A 16,623-nucleotide genomic window follows, 5' to 3' on the forward strand; every position below is an offset into this window, starting at 1 on the left:
TCGTTTTCTCTTCTTCTTCACTTCAGCACAGTCAGCCGAAAAAAAATGTTCCAAAAATATTCCATGTTTGTGTGGTCTCAAGTTTCATTTTTAAAGCGATTAAAATAACAGTGCTAAGATTTGCTTGCCAAGATAAGATATCCAAATTAAGAAACAATTTAACGATTGATTTCAGTGAATGCGTTTGCAACATGCAAAAACAAAATGCATCGTTTCATTGTTTTGTTTAATGGTGTTTTTTATTTATTTTATTTATACGATATTTGTTAATATAAAAGGCCATTCTACAATATTCTTGATGAGTTCATGAATCGTCACAATCGCAATGAAAATAATCAATGAAATTTTTTTTTTGCAATATTGGCAATTTTTACAACCAAAAATAAACAAATTATATCAATTAAATTATGCTGATTATTGAATAAAAATTAAAATATCCATCAAATGCAGCTACAATTCTTCATTTTAATGAATTAAAATCATTATTTAAATGTACACACTATGCATATTTATTATATTTTGCTTGGTTTTCTAATGTATTTTAGTCGAGCGATTTACACTCATTTATTACTTTATTACTTATTGGCTACGTTACATTCAGATAAGCGATGCGATGCAGCGATAAAATATTTGCCTCAAATTCTAGTGATGAGTGACGAAAAATGCAGTCATGATGAAGATAGCAACATTGAAAGGAGTAATGCAATGCACATATATGATATTGACGGCGTTATCGCAGAACCGCCGGGCTCATAATATTGAGAGTCCAAGAATTCTAAATAGGAAAATAAAAAAAGATACTTGAATGTGTGAAAAAAGTAACAACGAGTGCTGTTCAAAAATATCGATGCATAAATCGAATATTTGATATTCGAATGGAAGACAAAGTATAACGATTTTTTTAGAACAAAAGGTGTCATTTAGACAGAGTTTTAAATATAAGAAAATTGAACGTGAAGGAGTGTAAAAACGAAGTAATTTGAAGAACTTTCAGAAATTACTAGAAATTAGTCGTGAAAGAAACATCAACAACTGTTAAAAGAATGTTTACATTAGAAACAGACCTACACACAGAAAAAGGAGACGTCAAGCCTTTCAGTGAAAATTCACTTTAGTATCATTTTCCATGTATTCTAAGCCACTTGAGAAATGCAATGGTGTATTTGTGCTGAGGTCATTTTCATGTTTCTACATTCAATGATATACCATTGCCAGTAACTTCCATTTTTTAGACTTAACTTCTAATGAAGAAGAAGTGTGTTCGATAGTAAATTTCCGAATTTGATATTAAATATTCTATAACACACTCTTTCAAATGATCACTGGCGTTATTTTGTTGCAATTTACTTATATCTAAAATGAACCATTGACCTTTCACTTTCAAGTTGTTGTTTGAAAAATTCAATAAAAACTCACCGCTATTAAAGAACTCAGTACTTTCCACTTGATTTACTAGCACAGATTTTCGTGCATCACGTCTGTCGAAATCTAGTTGTGGAAAGAGGATGAAATGAAAAATGTCAAACTGACAAAGCATACCCGAACGAATGAAGAAAATAACCCATGATATGACTTACGATGAATATGAATAACTTTCTCGGATTCTCCGTATGTATTATTTGCGATACATTTGTAAGCACCAAAGTCATCAATGTCGTACAGTCGTACGACAAGTTTCATCGTGTTTCTGAATACGCAATCAATCGTCATCGATTCATATATGCTTCCTACATATCAAAATTCATTCAACACATTGTTTATGCAAAGTATTCAAGGGGGAGCGAGAGGAAAAAAGAGAAAATACTTTAAAATTCACTAGAACGAAAACTATGCGAAAAGTATTTTTCCGTCTGTATGCAATTATACAAGTAGAAGAATGTGAACTGAGTCGAATTGAAACTCACCTTGTATAATTTTCTTGCCACTTGGATCCAGCCAATAATTGAAGGAATTGGGATGCGATTCGCTAATGCATTCCAAAACAACCTTTTGACCAATTGAAGCATGAACCTTTTCTTGTCGTGCAACAATCGTCGGTGCAACTGACGCAGTGAACATATATTTGAAAAATAATAAACATAAATCGGCATGAAGGAATTTTTCGATAAATTGTTGAAACACATTTTTTTTTCGCCAATGAGAATGAATGGGAAAACTTACAATTGACGGCAAGCATAATTCGTTTGGATACGGTTGGTGGCACGCCATTCGAAGCTGAAGATACAGTAAATCATGAGCAAAAAAAACATAAAGAAATTTATGGGAATAAAATATTTGGATTTAATCAAATCGTACCAATGCAAAGAAAAGCGCCATTCATATGTCGATTCGCATGTCGTAGCATTAATGTTGATCCTTTGATTGTAAAAACTATACAAAAAAGTTCGAACCGCAACCGCATCGAATGTAAAGCATATGAAAAAGAAATTATTAAATAATCGTCATCAAAAGAAGTGGCCGAAAAAAAAAATTGAACAACTAAAAGTCGAATCGAAATTGAACAATGAATACGACAAATTATTCAGCATTGCTGAAAAGTAGTCACAACAAAACCAATTATAAACAACTGTAATTTGATTATTACTACAAAAAAATGGAGGAAAAATAAGGAAAGAAGAGGCGGTGAAATGTTTGCGGGGACACAACAAACAACTTGAGTAAATTTTCAACACAACTTGTGTGTGTGTTTTTTTTGTTTGAGTTGCTACTTTGTGAAATTAAGAAGTGTACAAACTTTCTTCGCTTCCGATCGACATCAATGGTTTTTTGCTTTCGCGTCTCCATTCAATGGTAGGCTCAGGCAATCCCACTGCTTCGCAGTGCAAAGTCACGTTTTGGCCTTCATCGACAGTCATGTCGTGACTTCAAAATGAGATGTGTTATAAATATTGTTTTATAATGCAATTCGTGTTTTTTACCTTGTGTCATAATCGATGATATCCGGTGGCACCACAACCGCCAAATAGCCCAACGCCGATTTCATCGGATCCGTGTTGATCTGGCACTAAACAGCGAAAAGTTTGAAGAAAACAAATTTGTTTATGTTGGTTTCTTTTTCACTTTCAATTTTTGTGAAAATTCTTTGTATCAAAATGAATGGGATATAATTGGTTCTTTCAAAATTTACCATATACCATCCTTGATCTGATTCTTTAACATCGCGTATCCGCAATTGCCACATTCGATTTTCGGTGTGCGTTATGCCGATTCGATGATTTTTTGTGATCGTGTTATTTTGAATAGTCAAAATCGTTTGAGTGTCGACCCTCAAAAATGCCACCTAAAATCAAAAATAATCGACCAATAAACAATCTGAAGAGGAAAATGCAACGAAAACGAAAGAAAAATTTACAAAAATTGAAACAATTTTCTTCCAACTATCCATTTCTCTATATCTTTTTCGCAGAATAAATATAAACAAAGCACCATTGCATTCGAAGAATGTTCACATCAAATCTGCAGAATGTTTGATAAAATGACAAAAATTCCATCCAAATATTTAACCGTGACAGGATGCAATGATATGGAATTGCAAGATGAGATTTTCGATGATGATAATAAAAACATACCAAAAAAAATAGGAAATAAATGTCTTGCCACCATCGAAAAAACATAAAAATTGACTTTATTCGTTCGCAGTTGTGATTGCAATTTGAAGTGAATGTTGACTAAAGGTTTTGCTAAACAAATGTGGTATTTTCAATTTACATGCAATTTTATGTCAACATATTACGTATCGTATGCATAATAAAGTCAAGAATTAGCTTTATGAAAAGTGACATGCAACAGTCTCAACATTTGCATCAGCAATAATCGTATATTTCTGACTGAGTGATACGGAGATGACAAACATTCAGCAATGATTTGCAGACGATGAAATCTGTGTGTGTGTGCGCGCGAACGGACGCGCGAGCAAACGATAGTTTTACATTTATTCTTACCTTGTATGTATATAGGTCATGAACGATGCAAGTTAGAACGGCTTCTCTTCCAACCGGAACTGTAACATTCGCAATTGGTGAAACGAAATTCGGATCAGCTGCTACAGGATTTGGAATATTGTATCCAAGTGCGCGCATCGCCCAAAACACCAAAACATCACGTCACATACATAAAGATGAAGCGGGAAGGGGAGACACAAAGAGGAAAAAGACAATTTTAAACAATTATTATTATCGGAATGATGAGAGCGAATAGAATGTCTCTCTCCTTCCACTCGGATATATTAAATGTTAATTTTACGAGCTACTTTTTTCCGTAGCAATTCGGTGGTGGGGTGCATTTCCTTTTTGTTGGCACAAAAAATTTTCAAATGTCAGCGCGACTGTTTATAAAAGCTATAAAATACGGTTATTAGTTTTCAAGGAATAGACAGAAAATTTTCGGGTAGTTACTTGTAAAATGAAGCAGAATGTGTTGGTTATACACCATCATTGTCATCGTTTTTAGCGACATTTCAGTGGTACAATAAGCAGCAGAAAAAAAACGAACTAATTTTGTATGTTTGTTTTTCTCGACAATGGTTATAAAAATGTGTGAGAGTAAAATGGCAAACGCAAAGCATTCCATTAAATTATGAGCAGTTTTTTTCCCTTTTTTACGGCACAAGCCAAAACCAGTGCTTGAGCTACACAATAATGTGTGACAAACGGAAAAACATGTGCGCGATACTTTAACATCCCTTATAAAATAAATTTGCCAGCGCTTTTTTTATAGAAAAAAAAACGACCGAAGATGAATAAAAAAGAAATTCAAGCCGTCGAAAAAAAAACAATTTTAAAAATGCCAATGCGGACAGAAATAATAATAATCATAACACCTCTTGTACTTCAGCTATATTTGCGCAACGCAAGTACTTCTGCTGACTGCTGAGACACAGTCATTACTATCAATGTTGCACGCAACACTAATTAAAATCCATGATCATGTTCAAATAACAGCTCGAAAATCGTTAAATTCAACGCCGGGCATCTTCTTTGCCAGCGTGTACAAGCCCAACCACTTTTTGTTCCATCAAAACCAACTCACATCACACAAATATTGGATAACTGGTAACAAGTGTGTAAACGCCATGGAATTTTAATCCAAACAAAATGAGTTCCATAACTGGTGTTACGTTTTCTGTTTTCCTTTTTTTCTTCACATTGCGTATTTGCTCGGTTTTATTAGTTCGTATATTATCTTGCTTATTATGCATTATTTTGGAGCATCTTTTTTTCAAACATTTTCTCATTATTCCGGCGGTAATCCTTCAGAAAGGATCACTATAAATGTCCAATTTCTTCCGCAATTTTAAACAATCTCGTTATTTAATGAGACACGTTCGTATTTTATACAAACTCAAACCATCGAAAATGACACAATTCCGTGTTCAAAAATGATGTGAAAATAATTATTAGTGGAATTAGTTTTAAGATATCACACAAATTATCGGATCAAGTTCAGAGGGAGGATCTGAAATTGGAGCCACATTTTCCAGACATCAACACGCTTTTATCTTGCGTTCTTTTCACACTCGAAAAAAAGAAAGAAAAAAAAACGAAATGTAAAATATCAAATCACAATGTTCATTTCACGAGCAAAAACACCTGCTAAACTTGAATTTTCCCAAAAGGCCAAGATCTAATTTTCGACATTTGAAATATGAATTTTTGGTTTGTGGTAGGAGAAAAACGTTTCATAAGAAATGCATCACCGAAAAACATACGGACGGACACTAAACGTAGAAGTGAAGCAGCCTGACATCGGAAACCACGTTCACTTAAATGCCTGCGTTACCGTCAATTAATTCAAACAATAAGGCTCCCGTGAGCAGTACAACGTGAGCAGTACAATGATGTCATGAATACTAATTAAGCAGATAATCCTTCTTTCTTCGCTTTCGAAAAGTCCGGAAAAACAAATTTGAAATAAAAGAAAACGTGCATATTTCGAACAATCGAGTCTCTTCTTGTTTCAAATCAATTCCAACTGTTTATATACAAATTCCAATTAAATCCTTTCAATTGCGTCTTTTTTTATCATGAAGTCATAGCGTTTTTTTCCCAGTTTGTTCAATTTTCATAATAAGTAATACTTAAAAAGATATTTCCATTCATAGCAATTCTTGCGGCGCGGCCCTCGAATAATTTTAAGTGGCTGATTCAATTTTCTAGTATAATAACCTCATCCCAAGTCATCGTTTAAAAAACCAGATGGGGTGGATACTGAAATTCTGTTTGAAACATTGTTGATAATTGGATATTTATACACGGCACAGCCGAAAATTATGCATAATTTTCTAATTTGATGTGTATGGTTTGTATAAACCACTCACTAATTTCAGTGCGATAAAAAACAATTTGTGTGGCGCTAAAACTGAACAGTCAATTGTTTGAGTCCATTGGGTTGTTCTGCAGTGGTTATACGTCGCCGGTCACGAGAAGTTTCCTTTCCACTGTCCGTAGTGTCTGTTTACCTTGTATCTGTGATCTATAGCTTAAAGTGTGTGGATACAGTTCAGTGCTCGTAATCGCAATAAAATTGCTTGCTCTTTTTCAAACGAAAAAAAAGAGAACAGAAACGAAAGTAACAAACTTGTCGACAGGAAAATGAGCGAAAATTTCTCTGGAGCTGGTGAGCGCGCGCAAAAAGAAAACATGAAAGAATTTGAAAATGTCATGCCTCCTAATAAAAAACAATAACAACCTTATATTTGCCGAAGACGCGAAGGAAAGGTGAGGATAAACAAAAGAATAGAAAGACGTAAGGCTGAATAAGTGAACATGCAACAATGAAATAACGTATACTCAACTTACACAATCCGAAAATTATATGGTTCTGAAAACGATACAATATAATTTTTTTTCTCTTCTACAATGTTTGCGAAGGCAAATCGTTCCCGCTTCTACAACTCGAACTTATAATCTGGCTGTAGACATCTTAGGGGTATAAAAAAAAGAAGTTCCGTGGATTGCCAACGTCAACAATCACGTTAAAAATCCATACATTTTTCTTTTCATTAAAATTTCTTTGGTGAAATGAGAAAATAAAGAAATCTTTGGGAAAATAAATAGAAAGCAAACAGAGAGAGTGAGAGAGAATGCATAAAAATAACACACATTTAGATTTCCTGCGTCACGAGTGTGGAAGAGCGTGTGATATGATTTCGCTTTGGCTGACATGCATAGAGTGGTTCAAAAAATTTGAATTTGAATACAATTTATGATTTGCCACATCCGGTTGTTCACCATTATTCATTTATTTGTAAGTAAATGTAATTGGTGTAAATGGAGCCGTCTGTCTTTCTCACGACAATAGATATGTAAGCAAAATAAATGACGGCAACGGCAAAATAATTCTATAATTATTTTTAAGAAATGAAAACAAAACAAAACAAAAAATCTTTCGAATGAACGAAAATTGTGTGTGGTTTTATTTTCAAGTGAAATGGAAAAATAAGAAGTGACTGGAAAATTTTTACGTTTTATTTCAAAATTGGGACATAATAATTGCACGGAAATAACTGAATAAACAATTAAAAATCGATTGGCATGGAAAAAGCACCAAACAATGCGGACCATTCATCAACAAGGGCGATTGTGCCAAATCGAAAGCATTGGATTAAATTATTATTTGCGATTGAAAAGGCGTCTGATCGCCACTTCAGACATTACAAATATATTATTCATGGTTCACAGCATTTATATAGCCCATTGCGATCGACTTATGAAACAATGAATGTTAACGTTGATGTCTATTTTATTTTGGTATGCGTTTTTTTTTGCGCTATTTCGCTAGAATTATAAAATACACACTTTGGCGTTGGCAGAGGCCGACAAAATACCAAATGTCTGAGCAATTTCATTGAATTTTTATTTTCTGCAGGTGATTTCAAATAATTTGTTATACAACGTCGATGAATAGAGGCGCCAGAGCGAAAATGGAATAAATAAAGATAATTATTCATTTTATGATGAGCATAAATTGAAATAAGGTATAAAAACCAAAAAGATACAATGTTATTCAGTCGCCAGCATGTTTAGGTCGTTTTATTTGCATTTATGCGGATTTTAGTTTCGAAGAGAGAGAGAGAGAGAGAGAGAGAGAGAGAGAGAGAGATGAGAATTTGGATCATCGGTCCGATTTTTCGGGGATTTGGCGTGAAATGAAAACAAATACCAGTGCACGATGAAAATTTTTCAGAGTAAGACTTGGAGAGTGGATGGAGGAATGTGTATTCAAACGGAACTCGACACACATCCAAAAAATTGTGGTCTGTTTTTCAACAACCAATTACATTGAACAGGTAATTTATAGCGAAATATTCGTTAACAGCATGAGCGCGATCCAGTGTCTTTTCATTATATTTCGCTCTTTATCTCGCGAATAAAGCGCCATTTCGCATTTGGTGTTCCGTTGTTGTTGTCGTCGTCATCATCATCGTCCGCTTCTGTTCCATTCAAATAAATCAAAAGCATTTTTTGAATGGTATATACGTTTTAGTTATTCTCTTTCTCTAAGAAGAATTTAAAAACTTGTTTCTATCTGCAACGATGTGCCATAATAAAAGAAAAAGCCATATCAAAACGCACACTAAATAAAAATCCATTTTTTTCGGGGAATTTTTATTCACCTATATACTACGAGACAAACAGAATAAAATGCATAAAATAATACATGCAAATCGTGTGCTGTTCACCATTATAAATGTCGGAGTCGTTTGAAATATTCCACATGTCTTAATAAGTTCGAGCATAAACCAAATCCGATCCCTTTTGAAACGGGGAAAGTTTGTTATGTAGATATTTTTTTTCTTCGGATAGTTAATGATATCTTATTTTCAGCATGTGCTCAATGAAGCAAATACCGTTCGTTGAACCATATGTGCAAGAAACTATACACAACGGTTCTGTTTCTTTTATTATTTTCGGTTGTGGGTTTGAGTTTAATAATTTTTGATGGAAATTGGAGTAAAATTCGTGTCTCTGTTTATCGTTTTTCACATTTGATGGGAACATGGCGGTGGAAAATTGTCTTGAGCGCGCTAAGAATTTTGTTCGTGTGACGGCAAATCATGTGTGACAGTCAATGGTTACTGTTTCACCATCTATTTTCCATACCAAATAGCGACTTTGCGTGCTCTTCGCAAACCACAACACCCAACCATCTTTAAACACTAACGAGACACAATTACTGTATAAAAACATTTTGCAAGCAATTTGCTTCGTTTTCAAACTTTCATTGCCGAAAAATAAAATGTGCCGACAATAAACGAACAGAAAGAAAAAAATATAAGCGAAGGAAATAAAAATCATAAATTTGATGATTATGTTTTGAACGAACAAATAAAATAGAATTCAGACGATATATATTCACATATGATTTTACTTGATCATTAGACTGACCCATTTCTTTGGCACAGCTGCTAAAGAGTTGCTTTTGTCGAATGCACAAAGCACAATGTCAGTCTGAGTTAAATTATAAGCAACGATGCATCAAATGAATTATTCAATATGTAGCCGGAGACATCTTGTAATTTGAACATGTGAATGAATAGAGAGAACAACATCTCTTGCCTTACTTGGCCATTTTTCAATCTGTTTGAAGTGCAAGATTCGTGTCATTTATTCATATAGCTGTATATGTATGTTTGCTTGCAATACCATAAAGAGCCGAAAAAAAAATCGTTTTCATTTTCATTGTGTTTCGCCGGTGTAAATGGTGAAAATTCCAAAAAAATTGCTTATGACATATGTGTGTTTTGTACACGATTTTTATGCTTCTTTTTTTTTGGTTAATCTTGACAAAAGGAAGAATTATTTCCGAACCTATATTTTTTCGGGCGCTCTTTGTTATTCGAACATTAGTTTTTTTTATTATTATTTCATGTGGATGTATGTAAGTCTTGAGGTTTGCACGAGGTGCCTAGTAGTTTGTTGTTTGCTGCCGCTGTTGTTGCTTTTGCGTTCATGTATTTATGTATTTGATTCACACAGTATAAGGGTAATAAAGCATTTGAAATGCCGCTCATATCGACGCTAAATACAAGACGGTAGAAATTTAATAAATCATATCAATGGATAGGTTATGATTTTTAGCGAGTTATTTTTAAATTACCGTTTTTATGTTGTCATTTCGTTCGCAAAATGGGATATTTTAGCTCCGAAAAAAAAATTAGACGCAATATACGAAAATAATTCTCTGTTTGGGTGGAAACCAACACAATTTGCGTGGAATTAACATTTTGATGGTGTATCGTTACCAATTTGATCTGTCCTACACGATGTTATAGTCGTCCAAACATCGATGCACATTTCCTTTATCCTCGATTTAAATTCGGAACGAAGATGAAAATGCAAATATTTTAAATAAATGATTACCATTCAAATGGTATTCGATGTAGTTCGTGCATTGCATTTTGTTTTTCATTAAAAAGCACACGCTTGGCATCGTGTCTTTAATTAATGTGATAATCAAATATTTGTTTAAATTTGAATTGGTGAGCACTTGAATTGGTATTATGTTCAATGCGGTACTTGTTTGTTAACGCTGTTGTTCGCTTTTTTGCTGCTTTGCACCGCGAATAAAAACCGAATCAGCAAGTTAAGCAATTCGAATGAAAATGGTTGGGCTTAATGAAAGGCGGCATTTATCTATATGAAGATTTTTTTTTCTCAGTATGGACGACATGTTACGGTCTGAGCTTCGAATAGGTGAGTGTATTATTCGTGGCCAAGGCTTTGTTTCAATTGAATGCGCACAAAAACCTATCCACTTTTGCACGATTTTGAATTCATTTGTTGAGAACAGAAGAGAGAATGAGAAATGGAGTGAGAGTGTTCAACACTTTCGAGAGGGTGGAAGATAAATTTCGTAGTACGACCACACAATCACGCGCCCGGGCAGGTCATCATCATTCATCGCATCAACTGTATTAAATTGCCGGTAAACGGTTGAAGCCTATTAAATTCTGATTTGTAAACCTGTTTGAAATGAATCGCTTGTTCCCCAATGTAAATCGCACACTATTTGTACAGAACGATTTGTGTGTGTGCACTCATTCACCTCACTAAATGGCATACGGTTGAAATGATTTTCACTCTCTGGCCAATTTGGTTTTGGTGGTTTGGCTGTTGTTGTTGTTGCCACTGCCATCACTGGTGTCTGTGTTTTTTTTCTCTAGCTTTGTTAACTTTTGGCGTGTGGAAAAAAAACGATAAACTGGCGATTCAGCATATTTCACCCGAACGAGCTGCGGTATTCTGAACATCGACCACTGTGCACACAGAAGAGTAAAAAAAACACACCGAATTGATTGCAAAGCCAATGTGGCAGCAAGTGAACGAGGCGATCAACGAGCAAATTAGAGTGAGTGAAAGAGAAAACATAAAATTAAATATTCGTATTTGGTTTATTAAAAATTTCCAAAAGATTTGGCATATATAATTTGCATTCAGCTTGTTTGTTGTGATTCAGGCCATAACTCGTATTCTACAACTGACAGTAATACGATATCTGATTTTATCGTTCGGGCCAATTTATTCGTTTTACGGCGATTTTACTCTCTTTTTTATACACAATTTTTTTTTGCTCACATTCATGTTGCCGCTGTTTCTTCTTCTTCTTTATTTTTCCTCTCTATCAATTCAATTTTCCATTTGACTCCGAGTCGACGAATCGCATGCATTGATTCTACACTTTCGTGCAATTTAATAAGGTAAATATGCTGGAAATGATAAGTTGTTCAATTCGAACGGGCAACACATTATTGCCATTGTCTTTTGTTGCAGCACCATAGCTTTAATAACATTGATTGAATACCATAATCAAACATCGACGTCGAATGCCATTAAATATCATTGAATTGAAATTGAAACCTTTATGTTTTCATTTGGATTATTTCTTGTTGCCGATATAAATTTTTCTGATGATTTGCCACAGAATTTTACGCTTTGGTCTCTCTCTCTCTCTCTCTCTTTTCGCAGCAATGAATTCATTTGATTTCTCATTCAAATTACACAATAATTTAATGAATCAAATATGGAGTGGGAGTGAGAAAATGAACAAAACCAATTTGTTTTTTTTCTTCGACGCAAATGAAACGCATAAACACACAATTCGAATTTTAAATCAATCTTTGGCATTTTCAACACATTTAAATTGAAATTGGTATTAACTATACGCAAAGTGGTAAATAAACCATCATTAACAACAAGTAAACATTTTTCCATGTTTGTTTGATCTATTGTACCTTGATCTTAATAATAATTTACTTTAAATTAATTGCTGATTTTTTTTAGGTTTCTTCCAGAGAGTTCAAGGTTAATTAAGAGAATTTCGAAAGTGTTTGTTTCTAAAATAATATTCCATTTTAGAATTCTACATATTTTAATGAAAATTTGTTATTTTTGGTATGAAAATAGTCGAAAAAACAACTAAAAAAACCATTCGATCTTACAAATCGAATCATTATATAAATGATTACAAAACTTGGCTTAAAATTGCAATTAAATCAAACAATGGATGACATACACAATAGATTTCGGTAAATTGTGCCGATGTAAAAGTTCAAAGTAGATTGTTGTTTATCTCGCCAATGAACCGTCGTAAATGTTGTACGCGATTTTTAACAATGCAGAGGGTAAAAAAGAACGAAATGGAGCATTTCTTATATTTATAGATGATAATCGTATAAATTTACCTGTCATCATATCTGGTGGCAGAGTTTCACAGAATTTTAACGCAAACACATAAATCAAATAAACAAACAACTTCCTCATAATTATTATTGTTTGCGGTTGAAAACGACACTACAAAAAACAATCGCGACAAGTTTTGCGATGACGACAAAGTGCGGAAGAGAGAGACGAATAATGGTTGAAATGGGGGGTAACAAATGAGCGAGCAAAGATTTAAAATGGTAAATAAAATAGAAAAACGGCTCTAAATGCAGAAAAAAATACGCGCCCGAACAATTGTAACAAGTGAGCCCGCGCTCACACACACATACATACACCGGAGTGTTTTTTTATATTTGCTTCGTCTGTTTTTTTTTCACAATGGCATGGAAAAATTTGTCATCAAAAACACACAATAAAACACATAAATAAGAGCGATGTTCGCAACACTTGCACTCAACTGACGGTTGCACACTTTGGAATTTTGTACAAGCCGCACAAAGACCGAGAGAGTTTTCACTAAAACACAAATACCGCACGCTTTTTTGGGTTTCTCTTTAAAATCGCACAATGCACTGAATGACACGGACCGAACTGACGACAAGAACGGCGATGGCAGCGGCGGCAGCACACAATAACAACTACGATGAAGAAATTTTCAAGTTTTGAAAACCGACGAACGCGAAGAAATAAGCCAACATCAATTCAGCCAAAAGCCAAGAATGATGAAGGAAAACGAAGATTTAAAGTGTTGAATGATACACGAAAGGATCACGTTGTTCCAATGCAAAAGATGCAGTGCAGAGAGAGCTTGAAGGCAAAAGGATCACTTTCTGGCAAATGAGCTACGTCACACTATTCTTCGTTATCCTTGTTCTCGTTTCTCTTTTACTAGGTTTTTTTCTCTTCTTGTTCGGTGTGTTGCTCTTTTTTTTCCTTTTTCGCTTGTATTAAATTCTATTCAGTTGACACTTGATTTATTTGCAATGATGAATACAGCTGATACGTGATGCGCTCATTTGTGATTCTGTTTCCTCGAAAAGTTTTTCACGCTCGATTTTCCATACAAAATAACACGGTTTTATTGGTCCAGCAGTGAATCGTGAGTATAGAGTGCTTTGGCCAAATGAGATAGAACAGCACATCAAATTTATCGACTCGGACCCGTTTCGAATTTGCATAAATGAAATTCACCAAAAGCAAATTGAATACGTTACGTGATGCATTCAACGAGATTGAAAAAGCAAAAATAAATCGAATAAGAAAAAATCACGGTGTTTGTGTATGTTTTTGTATTGAACTTTCGACTTCATGTATGTAAATGAAAAACAAAGGATTTGAATTGTTTTCCTGTTTGCCGCAGCCGAATATTCCAATTCTTTGGGAAAAAAACAACTCTGAAAATTCTCGCTTTTTACGAATATCAACAGAATCCACTGAGATTTTTTTTGTTGTTGTTGATGATGTTGTTATTGCTTTTGTAATGCCACTGCACATCCGGCCGTGTATTTTTATTTGTTATTTTGTGTCTTTGTTCACCTTTCAAAAAAAAAAGTATCTATTAGTCGTTTTGAAATTACAATTGAATTCAATTTGAAATTGCTTGGAAAGCGGTTCGCGTGTTCACTCACACTGAGCGAGAGTGATCGTCTCCATGAGTCGACTATCGGCTTCGACGGATGAAACGTTAATAACAATTGCAAGCGCTGCACGTTACCGAAAAACTGTTATTCAAATTTTCGTATTTGGATGGATTTTGACTCAAGCCTCGGCTGTTGGTGCCGTGGTGATTCGAATTATATGTATATACGTTTCTTGTTGAGAGCAACTGAGAGAACGAGCTCGCGTTTAGCACAGACAGTGTGTATATGGATGGAGTGCATGAGTTTGTTGAAATGTTCACTTTAAAATTCAAACAAATTTATTTGAAAAAATTTGCGTGGCATTTCAGTCGGCAAGCGCATGCGTTTTGTTGTCAAATGAAATAGATTTGGATAACAAATCCGTCTCGAAAGCACATTTCTTTGGCATATCAAATACAAAATACAAACGGCCACTGCCGTGCTACCCTGTTCTTTGGCACGTTTATTATCAAATGTATATTTACTGTTTGGCTTGTTATTTCGTTGCTGTTGTGTAGATTTGTGCTGTGATTGTTGTTGTTGTTATGCCACTGTGTTTGGTTCTCTTGAACTTGTGCGCTTCTGAATGCACAATTTCAATGTGTGTGTGTTTCGGTAAATTACCGCTTGCGTTCACTCAAGAGAAAACAGGTACACTTTGTGAATGTGTATGGGTTTGTGTGTGCGAGAGGTTTTTCTACCTCTAACAGTCATAAACTTGCATGGATAAAGTGAAAACGTATAATTGTTGTTGGGATTTTGGTGGTTTGGTCGCGTTTGACGACTCACCAACTTTGCGTGTGTACCACAGAAAAAGCGCGATCCCTCTCTTTTTCATCCATTATACACACAGAACGCTTCGATAGCATACATAATAAAATCCACTGTACATTATTATTATCATTATTATACGTATTTTGCTAGTTATTTTGGTTTGTTCGGTGGCTCATATTATTATTACTTATTATTTTCACTGTGATTTTGATTCAACATAAAACCTTTTGTACGGAATATAACGGGATTTTATAGCATTTGAAACTCCACCGTTTTAGCGCCCGGTTGCATTTCAAAAAAAGAGCACACACAACCAAAACAAAGCAAAGCCAAGGAGCTCGAAAGAAAGCGAATCGTCCCTTTCGCGCGCGCTTTTGGGATCGACGTACGGTCACATAAAGTGTATTGAAACGCTAATAAGAAACACGATACATGTTACTATGAAATAAATTTGTACCGACTACAAACTTGGATTTAACAATGCATACACACACACGAACACCGAGAACACACTATGGATTCAAGACGAAAACGCTGAACGATGCGAATATTAAATGCAAAAAGTGTTAAATTGTACTTAAGAAAGAGGGATTATCCATATCGTACGCTCACTATCTTCATTCGTTTAGCCAGAGAATGCATTTTATTCGTTTGCAATGCGAAACCAGCTGAACCCAACACCAACTCAATGTTTCTCTTTTGTAATGGCCAAATACCTGCTGCCACTCTCTAAAATTAGAACGAAATAACCATCTTTCAAAGAAAACGAAATGCTCATTTCAAACGGTGATGGCGATGATGATGATGAAGAAAAAAATAAGAGAATAGAAGAGAAGCGAAAAAAATGCTTTTATAATCCCGATTCAGACTGATTATGAAACGGATATCGTTGATTACGAGGTGCTAATTTATGTTGCAACTGTTTAATGGTCATCAAAAGTTCAAATCGAACGATAAACATGCTGCATATCCTCATCAACCGTAGACGATGGTGTAGACGATGATCCCGTTTTTTTCATAGCCCAAAACTTTGTTGTTGTTTTTTCGTATTATGATTCGTTGAACATTGAGACGTTCGGCTAATTGAAATTGCCAACATTCAAATAAAATTTTGGCTATTGTTGCACAAAACACTCGGTCGCAAAAGAATAACAAGCTAAATTGTGTAAATTTACACTTCTTCACCCCATTGAGCGCGCAGCACCGTTTAACAGCAGCAGCACGCATTTTCCCATTCATTTCATTCGAATACAAAAAATCTCATTCCCTTCGATCCAATAGCATCACCGTCATCACGGTGGTCGTTGTGCTAAACGAAAATCCAACATCCCACTTTTCGAATAATTCTTCATGCACGCTTCTTGTATAAATCAACACGATCTTATTAAGAAAAATAAAAATAAATACGCAAATCGACCCAAAAACCCGTGGAGTGTATTTCTTCCATTTCACATCGTTTTTTTTCACTCTTGTTCTTCATTCGCATCTCCGAATCCATCATTGAATTATAGTGAAATGGTTTTGTTATTTCAAATGCTTTTTTTTAAGCAAAAGAAATCGTATGCTTT

At 34.6% G+C, this 16,623-nt stretch overlaps 1 protein-coding gene across 2 annotated transcripts; it reads right to left on the bottom strand.

Moving 5' to 3' along the window:
* Positions 1-527: 527 nt before the first annotated feature.
* LOC116340664 (opioid-binding protein/cell adhesion molecule homolog) lies at positions 528-14,419 on the bottom strand. 2 transcript variants are annotated; one of them, XM_031767272.1, is made up of 12 exons: positions 14,291-14,419; positions 12,683-14,217; positions 3,942-4,042; positions 3,128-3,280; positions 2,919-3,004; positions 2,735-2,862; positions 2,296-2,370; positions 2,161-2,214; positions 1,905-2,042; positions 1,578-1,727; positions 1,417-1,488; positions 528-775 (listed from the first exon to the last, which is right to left on the bottom strand). In XM_031767272.1, exons 2-12 carry the CDS (start codon positions 12,759-12,761, stop codon positions 669-671), a joined length of 1,143 nt encoding a protein of 380 aa, XP_031623132.1. In that variant the 5' UTR covers positions 12,762-14,217; positions 14,291-14,419; the 3' UTR covers positions 528-668. The 2 variants fall into 2 exon arrangements, with proteins under 2 accessions (XP_031623132.1, XP_031623131.1); XM_031767271.1 differs by having other exon boundaries at positions 12,683-14,419.
* Between the last annotated feature and the right edge of the window lie 2,204 nt (positions 14,420-16,623).

Source organism: Contarinia nasturtii, unplaced genomic scaffold (genome assembly GCF_009176525.2).
Source record: "Contarinia nasturtii isolate CC-2019 unplaced genomic scaffold, AAFC_CNas_1.1 Cnas_scaffold_695, whole genome shotgun sequence".
Taxonomy (NCBI): Eukaryota; Metazoa; Arthropoda; class Insecta; order Diptera; family Cecidomyiidae; genus Contarinia; species Contarinia nasturtii.

What these genes read in the sequence shown, in the direction of transcription:
- LOC116340664 (XM_031767272.1), bottom strand. Translation starts at nt 12,761, where the DNA reads ATGAGGAAGTTGTTTGTTTATTTGATTTATGTGTTTGCGTTAAAATTC. An exon ending in GTCGATCGGAAGCGAAGAAA is followed by an intron (nt 2,371 to 2,734) that starts GTTTGTACACTT and finishes TTTTTTGTATAG; the next exon opens with TTTTTACAATCAAAGGATCA. An exon ending in TGGCGCTTTTCTTTGCATTG is followed by an intron (nt 2,215 to 2,295) that starts GTACGATTTGAT and finishes CTGTATCTTCAG; the next exon opens with CTTCGAATGGCGTGCCACCA.